Raw genomic sequence first — 11857 nt, forward strand, 5'->3', positions numbered from 1 at the left:
AAGCACAGTTTACAGTCCATTTATATATATAGCACATGAACCAAATCACCAATAATCCAAATGTGCATGCTAACAGACAGCTAACAAAGCAACAGAAGAATCAGCACGGCGCCAGGATGTGAGACCTTGTTGATGTCTGAGATGAGCTTCCCATCATGAGGCACGTAAGGTTTCTGGTTGTTGGCTCTGAGTTTGCTTTGGATGGTGAAAAGAAGGACCTCAAGATTCCCCTTCTCCTGAAACCTGAGCAATAAGACATAAAACAGGAGCTAGTGGTGCACAACAAGGCCCCTTCTCTTTCAGCACCCCCCCCCCCCCCCTTTATGACATCCTGAATCAGCCAGATGTCAGCGAGGCTTTAGCGTCTTGATGGAGGACAAGGACACAGCATGAATGGAAGCCTGAGGACACCCAGTAAAGGTGACGGGGGGGGGGGGGGGGGGGGGGGGTCTACTACATGATGGTGTTTTTTTTTTTCCCAGTACACATGCAGAGACCCTCAATAAAAGGAGATTAAATAAAAGACACTCCAGATGTTGATCAATGAACAGAAAGACTCTGAAGTTATTTATCCTGAGTAGCATTTCATTTACTGCCACTGTCACAAATGGATTCCACGTAAACAGGCGCTCAGGATGAATGAGGTAGAGAATCACTCAGTTGCTGCTGCTCTATATATATAAATATATCTCACTGCTCTATATATCTCAGTTAATATATATAAATATATCTCACTGCTCTATATATCTCAGTTAATATATATATATATATCTCACTGCTCTATATATCTCAGTTAATATATATAAATATATCTCACTGCTCTATATATATAAATATATCTCACTGCTCTATATATCTCAGTTAATATATATAAATATATCTCACTGCTCTATATATCTCAGTTAATATATATATATATATCTCACTGCTCTATATATCTCAGTTAATATATATAAATATATCTCACTGCTCTATATATCTCAGTTAATATATATAAATATATCTCACTGCTCTATATATCTCAGTTAATATATATATATATATCTCACTGCTCTATATATCTCAGTTAATATATATAAATATATCTCACTGCTCTATATATCTCAGTTAATATATATAAATATATCTCACTGCTCTATATATCTCAGTTAATATATATAAATATATCTCACTGCTCTATATATCTCAGTTAATATATATAAATATATCTCACTGCTCTATATATCTCAGTTAATATATATATATATATCTCACTGCTCTATATATCTCAGTTAATATATATAAATATATCTCACTGCTCTATATATATAAATATATCTCCCTGCTCTATATATCTCAGTTAATATATATAAATATATCTCACTGCTCTATATATCTCAGTTAATATATATAAATATATCTCACTGCTCTATATATCTCAGTTAATATATATAAATATATCTCACTGCTCTATATATCTCAGTTAATATATATAAATATATCTCACTGCTCTATATATCTCAGTTAATATATATAAATATATCTCACTGCTCTATATATCTCAGTTAATATATATATATATATCTCACTGCTCTATATAGCTCAGTTAATATATATAAATATATCTCACTGCTCTATTATGGCATGCCGTCCAGGAAATTATTATATATATATATATACACCGATACAGATATATGAAACGCTGCACAGAATATATATATGAAACGCTGCACCAATGTATCCGGTATATGTACATTTCCATATATATATTTATATCGGTGTTTGAAATATATATATCAGCGTTTCATATATATATATATATCGGTGTTTGAAATATATATATCAGCGTTTCATATATATATATATATATATCGGTGTTTGAAATATATATATCAGCGTTTCATATATATATATATATATCGGTGCAGCGTTTCTATGGCATGCCGTTCAGGAACTTATTATATATATATATCAAAAGTGCTGGAATATATATATGAAAAGTCTGAGAATATGGACCGAACTATGAAAAGTCTGAGAATATGGACCGAACTCTGGAATATATATATGAAAAGTCTGAGAATATGGACCGAACTATGAAAACTCTGAGAATATGGACCGAACTCTGGAATATATATACGAAAAGTCTGAGAATATGGACCGAACTCCGGAATATATATTTTGATATATATATTCGGATATTTTCAAATATATATTCAGACTTTTTCATATATATATTCAGACTTTTTCATATATATATTCAGACTTTTTCATATATATATTCAGACTTTTTTCGGTGCACGGGAATATATATATGAAAGCCGCGGTGTAGTGGTTAGGGTTCCGCACCCACACCCAAGTTGCGCCTGTTCGGTTCCCGGTCGGGCAGCCAGATCGATCGTGTGTCATAAATGGAGTCGGCTCGAAATCTAGTGCCGGCAGTCCTCAATGCGGAGATAATGAACGCCCTGAAACAAACCCGCAAGGGCTCTTTTGAAACGCTCCTCTTAGACAGGATGTTTGACTGTATTTGTAGTGTAATGCATGCTGTGGGTGTCCGTCTGACGCGCGACAAGTCACGTGACGGCTGGCGTGCCGACAGCTGTTCGTCACGCCCCCTCGCTGGCCAAACTGTTCTGGCCTGATATGGCACTTGACAGGTCACGTGACGGGGTCGAAGCTGCCTGCCCCGGAACATGCATAGCGCCGTTCTGGCTTTATACGGCACTTGACAGGTCACGTGACGGGGTCGAAGCTGCCTGCCCCGGAACATGCATAGCGCCGTTCTGGCTTTATACGGCGCTATGCATGTTCCGGGGCAGGCAGCCCCGACCCCATCACGTGACTTGTCAAGTGCCGTATCAGGCCAGAACAGTTTGGCCAGCGAGGGGGCGTGACGAACAGCTGTCGGCACGCCAGCCATCACGTGACTTGTCGCGCGTCAGACGGACACCCACAGCATGCATTACATTACAAATACAGTCAAACATCCTGTCTAAGAGGAGCGTTTCAAAAGAGCCCTTGCGGGTTTGTTTCAGGGCGTTCATTATCTCCGCATTGAGGATTGCCGGCACTAGATTTCGAGCTGACTCCATTTATGACACAAGATCGATCTGGCTCCCCGACCGGGAACCGAACGGGCGCGACTGGGGTGCGAGTGCGGAACCCTAACCACTACACCGCGGCTTTCATATATATATTCCCGTGCACCGAAAAAAGTCTGAATATATATATGAAAATGTCAGAATATATATATGAAAATGTCTGAATATATATATGAAAATGTCTGAATATATATATGAAAAAGTCTGAATATATATATGAAAAAGTCTGAATATATATATGAAAATGTCTGAATATATATCTGAAAATATCCGAATATATATATCAAAATATATATTCCGGAGTTCGGTCCATATTCTCAGACTTTTCGTATATATATTCCAGAGTTCGGTCCATATTCTCAGAGTTTTCATAGTTCGGTCCATATTCTCAGACTTTTCATATATATATTCCAGAGTTTGGTCCATATTCTCAGACTTTTCATAGTTCGGTCCATATTCTCAGACTTTTCATATATATATTCCAGCACTTTTGATATATATATATAATAAGTTCCTGAACGGCATGCCATACGTTTCATATATATATATATCTCACTGCTCTATATATCTCAGTTAAGTTGGATCTTCAAGCTGCTAATGCATTGTTTGCTAATGTTCGCCTAAGACATTACGCTGAGCTAAATGTATAAAAATAATAATAATCCTATTGCTCTGACGGGATGGAAAGGAAAGTCTGAAGCAATGAGCAAAATATCATCTTCAATTATGTGAAAGTTTCAAAATATGTTTTTCAGATATTACTTTCTGCTTAGATGAGGATTTTCCAGACAGATTGACGTATCTATCATTTCAGATCATCAGCATTATTAAGCTGTGCTAATGAAGAACATGCTCTTCTGTGTCGGGTATGCATGAATTAAAATGTGCAGACATGAGTAGCCAAACTCTCATTTGTGTGTGTGACGTAATGAATGAGTTTCAGTTTAAAAACAACAGAACGGCATCATTTACAGCTCGCAGCACTCACTTGATGGGCTTCTCCATAGTGCAGTAGGTAGTGAAGGCCTGCAGCTGCTGCTGAACGCCAGTCAGAGAGTTGGCAAACTTCTGGTTACTGATGAGCGCAATGGTCATTTCAATCCAGTTCAGCAGGTCTGACGCCAGAGCTTCATAGCGATTGACGACTTTCTCTGCCTCAATGCAACTCTCTAGGACCTGAAATCCGCAGACGGAAGACGGTCAGAGGACGAGAGGGATTAAACAATGTTTTCTGAATGAAACTAAACTCATGGCTTGGAGCACAGCTTCGTAGCACCACAGGCCTGGGCATGCACCTCTGCATTGTTTGTTACCTTGCCAACCCTCTTCCCCTCCACAATAAGAGCTTTCATCTTGGAGAAGTAGTGGTAGTAAGAGACTACGTAGGTGATGATGGACTTTTCGTCTGGGTTCTCTGTGTTCACATCTATACCAGAGAGAGAGAGAGCGGGAGACATGGAGGGGACCAGTTAACATTTGCCTGGATTAAAGTGACAATTTTATCCACATTAGTTAATTTTGTTTTAGTTTTTTACTTTCTTATCAATAATATGGATATCGCTGTGAAACTTTCTGACCTTCAGGGTCCAGGAGTTTGGTGAGACCCAGTTGCTGCTCGGCGATGTTGAAGGCTTGTTGGAGGTTGTGGGTTGCATTGGACCTCGTAAGCTTGTGGAACTCTATCAGGTCAGGCCTGCAGGAGTCAAGATGGTCGTATGTCATGCTAGAACGGCTGCAATCCTAAACCTGCACATCTTGGTGCATTTATGTATCTTGTGTTTGTATTTTTTCCTGTCATTGGAATGTCCTTATTTCAAAGTATTCAAACTACCTGTGTCTGTGTATGAGGGCGTTGAAGGCGAGGCCGTCTCTCCAGCAGGTGGTGAAGTTCTGAACGTTGACTTCAGAGTACCTGGTGTGCAGTTAAATCTCGACTTACTTACTGACTCGATGCACAATAGGCACGGTAATGAAATCTCTGCTTCGTTTGACAGCTTCCTGTCTCTTGCTCCGCTCACCCTGCAGTCTTCATCTGGCACCAGAGCAGCAGGGCATCCTTGGCGGAGCGCGTTTCTCTGTTGTCCTCTGTCTCTATCTTGATGACCTGGATCTGAATGAGAACATGTGTTTGTAGCAGAGACACACCCTGGGTGGAAGAGCTCGCCGCACTACTTATATGTTGCTTTTCATTGTCAGAAATACGCCATACTCCTGCAAGTCCCTATAATAAACCGCTTTCTGCAAACAATAATTTGTGTTGATTCTCGTGTGTTGAAGAAAGAGTTCTTGTCCTCTCTGATGTTGCTCAGCTGTGCAATGAGTGAGAGTTCAGGCTCAGGCGTAGCAACAAAGGCTAACATCTGCAGGCCAGCAAGCAGAGTATCTTATCATCGACCCGAAGTTCTGCTCCTCCACACTCTGTATTGATTGATGGGCCTTATTCATGCGACGTATTCCTGCATTCCTGAACCCTCAACACAAACAAGGAATGAGCGTTAAGGCTAAAGACAGTCAACAAGAGCTGAGGACGTCCATGCATCCTGGGGACAGCCATTCAACCAATCACATCACAGTGACATGACACCCTCGACTCAGCGGCTACCAAGGTTTCTACACACGGACACGGGCTTGCACGTGAAAATGCACAAAAACCACAACGGACTAGCATGAAATCGATAAACAGATGGACACAAACGAGTCACCTATTAAAAGTAGCACTGGATGCTAAAGAGCAGACATCATTACTGATTCATAAACAATACGACAGTAAAGACGTGTACACACCACAACCAATAACAAACGAATAATTATGACATATTATTAAAGGGGACATATTCTACCCTTTCTCCACAAGTTAACGCAGTTCTCAGGCACTGAAACATCTGAGACAGTCTTTGGTCCAAACAGCAAACAGATGCTGCAGGACAGCGTCCCTTATTTCTGTCTCCAACAGATGCTGCGGGACAGCGTCCCTCATTTCTGTCTCAAACAGATGCTGCAGGACAGCGTCCCTCATTTCTGCCTCAAACAGATGCTGCAGGACAGCGTCCCTCATGTCTGTCTCAAACAGATGCTGCAGGACAGCGTCCCTCATTTCTGTCTCAAACAGATGCTGCAGGACAGCGTCCCTCATTTCTGTCTCAAACAGATGCTGCAGGACAGCGTCCCTCATTTCTGTCTCAAACAGATGCTGCAGGACAGCGTCCCTCATTTCTGTCTCCAACAGATGCTGCAGGACAGCGTCCCTCATTTCTGTCTCAAACAGATGCTGCAGGACAGCGTCCCTCATTTCTGTCTCAAACAGATGCTGCAGGACAGCGTCCCTCATTTCTGTCTCAAACAGATGCTGCAGGACAGCGTCCCTCATTTCTGTCTCAAACAGACGCTGCAGGACAGCGTCCCTCATTTCTGTCTCAAACAGACGCTGCAGGACAGCGTCCCTCATTTCTGTCTCAAACAGATGCTGCAGGACAGCGTCCCTCATTTCTGTCTCAAACAGATGCTGCAGGACAGCGTCCCTCATTTCTGTCTCAAACAGATGCTGCAGGACAGCGTCCCTCATCTCTGGCTCAAACAGACGCTGCAGGACAGCGTCCCTCATTTCTGTCTCAAACAGATGCTGCAGGACAGCGTCCCTCATTTCTGTCTCAAACAGATGCTGCAGGACAGCGTCCCTCATTTCTGTCTCAAACAGATGCTGCAGGACAGCGTCCCTCATTTCTGTCTCAAACAGATGCTGCAGGACAGCGTCCCTCATTTCTGTCTCAAACAGATGCTGCAGGACAGCGTCCCTCATTTCTGTCTCCAACAGATGCTGCAGGACAGCGTCCCTCATTTCTGTCTCAAACAGATGCTGCAGGACAGCGTCCCTCATTTCTGTCTCAAACAGATGCTGCAGGACAGCGTCCCTCATTTCTGTCTCAAACAGATGCTGCAGGACAGCGTCCCTCATTTCTGTCTCAAACAGACGCTGCAGGACAGCGTCCCTCATTTCTGTCTCAAACAGACGCTGCAGGACAGCGTCCCTCATTTCTGTCTCAAACAGATGCTGCAGGACAGCGTCCCTCATTTCTGTCTCAAACAGATGCTGCAGGACAGCGTCCCTCATTTCTGTCTCAAACAGATGCTGCAGGACAGCGTCCCTCATCTCTGGCTCAAACAGACGCTGCAGGACAGCGTCCCTCATTTCTGTCTCAAACAGATGCTGCAGGACAGCGTCCCTCATTTCTGTCTCAAACAGATGCTGCAGGACAGCGTCCCTCATTTCTGTCTCCAACAGATGCTGCAGGACAGCGTCCCTCATTTCTGTCTCAAACAGATGCTGCAGGACAGCGTCCCTCATTTCTGTCTCAAACAGATGCTGCAGGACAGCGTCCCTCATTTCTGTCTCAAACAGATGCTGCAGGACAGCGTCCCTCATTTCTGTCTCAAACAGATGCTGCAGGACAGCGTCCCTCATTTCTGTCTCAAACAGATGCTGCAGGACAGCGTCCCTCATTCCTGTCTCAAACAGATGCTGCAGGACAGCGTCCCTCATTTCTGTCTCAAACAGATGCTGCAGGACAGCGTCCCTCATTTCTGTCTCAAACAGACGCTGCAGGACAGCGTCCCTCATCTCTGTCTCAAACAGATGCTGCAGGACAGCGTCCCTCATTTCTGTCTCAAACAGATGCTGCAGGACAGCGTCCCTCATTTCTGTCTCCAACAGATGCTGCAGGACAGCGTCCCTCATTTCTGTCTCAAGCCGCTCTGCCAGAAACGCTCTAAACCCGGAAGCAAAAGTACTTTCATAGCGAGCAGGCGCTACCATGGTAACCGTGAGGGACACTTTCGGGAGAACATTACCACAAAAAAATAAGAACTTCATCCCCTCTCCTCTTCTTCTTCGCCTCGTACAGGATAGAGGTAAAGCAGTGCACAATCAAGGAGCGAGTGTACACACACCCACACACTCACACACACACTCACACACTCACACACACACTCACACACTCACACACTCACACACACACTCACACACACACACACACCCACACACTCACACACACACTCACACACACACACACACTCACACACTCACACACACACACACACACACACACTCACACACACCCACACACTCACACACACTCACACACTCACACACTCACACACACACTCACACACTCACACACACACACACACACACTCACACACTCACACTCACACACACCCACACACTCACACACACACTCACACACACACACACACACACACACCAACACACATCTGATGGAGTGTGTTGGTAAGAGGAGTCCTTGCTGAGAGCAGACTGGGAGGCGTCGTGACATTCACCAAACAGGGCTGTCGCACGCTGGTGACCCCCCCCCCCCCCCCCCCAAATGAAGCCAGCGCTGATTCGGCATCTCAGATTCTCATTTCCGATTTAAGCCTTGAAATCCCAAAGGAAGGATCAAATAATAGATACAAGCCAGACGATAAACTAGAAGTCCTGGAATACTTTCATTACATTGAAAGTATTCCAGGCTTTATGTCATTAAATCAAACAGCATTTATTCCTACAATCTGTCACTGCTTTCTTTTTAAAGGGACATTTTCTGCTTTTTTGCCTTGAAATACACAACTCGTAAAAAAACAAAAACAAAAGCATATAATCAAGTTCTGCTGCATCAGAGCAGAAACTCACCGTGTCACATTAAACGTGCTCCCCTCAGCAAACTGAGAGGGAGCGTTATAAAGGCGACACTAACAAGAACCCAAAAGCCTTCCTAGCATGTCGGCTAAACAAAGCGTGGGCGGCTTCGGGGTTCAGACACCCTGCAAGAAGCGACGGCGCTCAAAAGGCCGTCCCGCTGAGACCAGCGCGCCAAACGGAAGAATCCATTCAGACGCCGTGTGAAGCGCAGCTTCTCCTGGAATAAACCTCGCCACTCACCGTAGGTGTGGCCAACATTAACAGGGATTTAGCAGGAGGGTGGGGGGGGGGACAAAAATATCTCAATACTGACACAGAAAACTGAAAACAAAGATCTGCTCCCACCCAACGCTGAATGTTGTGCATAGAGGTCAAGCCAACGAGACAACGGAGCTCCGCCCACTGACTGCTGGACGTATCTCATAACTGAACGCTGCGTTGGGACGGATGGCGAGTCTTTTCATCAGCGACGTTTGTGTTTACCTGGAAGCGGAGGATGATGGTCCACATCAGGCCCAGGGTGAGGCGCTGGTTCCCATCCACAATGTCATGGGAACCGACATTTTCCAAGTGGACCCTCTGCTCTTTGAGGAACTGGAGGGCCTTGTCGACGTTCTCGAGGCAGTGGATCCGCATACGGCCCCGCGTCGGCCTCGGCTGGGAGACAGCAGATACTGCGTGAAGTACTCAGGAGGATTATAACCATTGCAAAGGTACCTTTTACCAAGTACACAGGTCGTGTACTTCAAATTTACATTTAAAAATATAAAACAAATAAAAACATAAATTCATGGTAAAATCTTTACAAGTGAAAGTGTAGACATTTTTAGTAACACATTTATTTCATTTCTCTCATTCGTCCGGTCGTACGCCCCCCGATTCGGTTCGCTCATCTCCGTGCTCGTTTTCGCACCATGCTGATTTGAGTCTGCTCTTCTGCCCAGACTCCTGACTCCTCCCCCTTCCCGGGCTCCGCTACACCTGGAAACCACATCAGATCTGATCCTGATGCTCTGGACTCTGTCTGCCTGTGTCTTCATCGCCCCGGGAATATAATCCATCTCCAGTTTTCCTCTATAAACAGACTCCGCTGACCAATTTCAACCGTTCAATTTGGTCTCTCTTCCTTCAAACTTGTTTCTTCTTCTCTGCGCTCCACAGAAACGACTTCCTGTACCAAACCGACGTAGCCGCAGGTTAGGTGAGACGAAAACTATTCAGATCAATTAGATAAACCCAGGAAACCTCTCCAGGTGCAATTAGCAATGACTCAGCTAGCTAGCCAGCGTGGCTAATTTACTATTATCGATGATGAGGCTGCACAAAGCCCCAAAAACACTTTGCAGAAACAAAATCTATCAATATAAAACCAATGATCATTTGCTATTGAGGGCCAGTGCATGCTCCCACCAGCAGCTCCCCGCTGAGGACCTCCAGCAGTCTGGTGAGCATGTAACCATCCCTCAGGTCGTTGTAGAGGTCAGATATGCGGCATGACACTCTGGACAGGTGGGAGTTCACCCACTTGGTGAAAGTCTTCTTCTGAACCGCATCTCGTTCATCTGAGGGAAACGAGAGGATCGTCTTTACACGAAAGTGAAAGAGAAGAAAATGCACTTCTATCGCTGAGGTGTCCACGCCTGCACGGCCGTGTTGCGAGCCTCTGACCTGCAAGGGCCTTGATTCGGGAGCACTCGAACAGCTTCGAGCTGGTGCACTCTGTCTCCCAAAGCCCTGAGCCGATTGGTCGGTTGTTGTTGTTGAGCTGGCGCTGGGCTTCCGCGTTGTCCAGGTCTGGAGACGCATTAGCCATCGCGCCCGACAGCCTGCAACAGACAAGAACGGGGGCGTGGGCAGGGGGGCCATCACTGGCTGCGTTTCCATGGACACATTTCATCTGATCGGAATAAAAATGCTTCATGTACACACCCAAATCGGATTAGTCTGACCGGATCAAGCTCAATCCGATCAAGAGTTTATACCGATTGATGATCCGATCAGGGCGCATGAAAGCTCTTATTCCCATGTTTCGGTACAAGCCGTCCTTACTGCGCATGTGTGTGACGTCAGCTAAACGTGCTAATGCTATTCCCGGAAGCTAGTTGAAGCAGAGCGAGCGAAAGACAGAACTGGTCAATATCTGAGACAAACATGTCCGAGGGAAGAAGCAGAATATGTCACCAAATAACAAAAAGAATACCACTTTATAGGATTCATCATTTTCAATCACATTTATTTGAAGAGTTTAAAATTGTGTGACTGGAATTACAGATTTTCATTCAATTAAATAGTGGCTCTTGGCCCCGGGATTAAAAACAGCCGCTTCACCCAAACTGGCAGAGATGTGGTTCGTTTAAGTTCACTGCATTTCACTAAAAGCTGCAGTCTGTCGCTTTATGAGTTGAGTCATAGTAGTAAAATCCTTAAAGGAGACATATTCTACCCTTTTTACAGAAGTAAACGCAGTTCTCAGGCACTTATATGAAATATCTGTGCCAGTCTTTGGTCCAAACAGCAAACAGATGCTGCAGGACAGCGTCCCTCATTTCTGTCTCAAACAGATGCTGCAGGACAGCGTCCCTCTTTTCTGTCTCACACAGATGCTGCAGGACAGCGTCCCTCATTTCTGTCTCAAACAGATGCTGCAGGACAGCGTCCCTCTTTTCTGTCTCAGACAGATGCTGCAGGACAGCGTCCCTCTTTTCTGTCTCAGACAGATGCTGCAGGACAGCGTCCCTCATTTCTGTCTCAAACAGATGCTGCAGGACAGCGTCCCTCTTTTCTGTCTCAGACAGATGCTGCAGGACAGCGTCCCTCATTCCTGTCTCAAACAGATGCTGCAGGACAGCGTCCCTCATTTCTGTCTCAAACAGATGCTGCAGGACAGCGTCCCTCATTTCTGTCTCAAACAGATGCTGCAGGACAGCGTCCCTCATTTCTGTCTCAAACAGATGCTGCAGGACAGCGTCCCTCATTTCTGTCTCAAACAGATGCTGCAGGACAGCATCCCTCTTTTCTGTCTCAAGCCGCTCTGCCAGAAACGCTCTAAACCCGGAAGCAAAAGTACTTTCATAGCGAGCAA

General features: G+C 44.8%; 1 protein-coding gene across 1 annotated transcript in view; it reads right to left on the reverse strand.

Moving 5' to 3' along the window:
* Positions 1 to 10588, reverse strand: part of LOC137901798 (spectrin beta chain, non-erythrocytic 4) — a 50124-nt gene extending 39536 nt beyond the window's left edge. Inside the window, 9 exon segments of the mRNA XM_068745839.1 lie at positions 126 to 243; positions 4069 to 4256; positions 4394 to 4506; positions 4658 to 4773; positions 4912 to 4992; positions 5099 to 5190; positions 9259 to 9432; positions 10186 to 10337; positions 10444 to 10588. Of these exon segments, the coding sequence (XP_068601940.1) occupies positions 126 to 243; positions 4069 to 4256; positions 4394 to 4506; positions 4658 to 4773; positions 4912 to 4992; positions 5099 to 5190; positions 9259 to 9432; positions 10186 to 10337; positions 10444 to 10588 (1179 nt within the window).
* Positions 10589 to 11857: the final 1269 nt, after the last annotated feature.

This window comes from Brachionichthys hirsutus, chromosome 11 (assembly GCF_040956055.1).
Source record: "Brachionichthys hirsutus isolate HB-005 chromosome 11, CSIRO-AGI_Bhir_v1, whole genome shotgun sequence".
Lineage (NCBI taxonomy): Eukaryota > Metazoa > Chordata > Actinopteri > Lophiiformes > Brachionichthyidae > Brachionichthys > Brachionichthys hirsutus.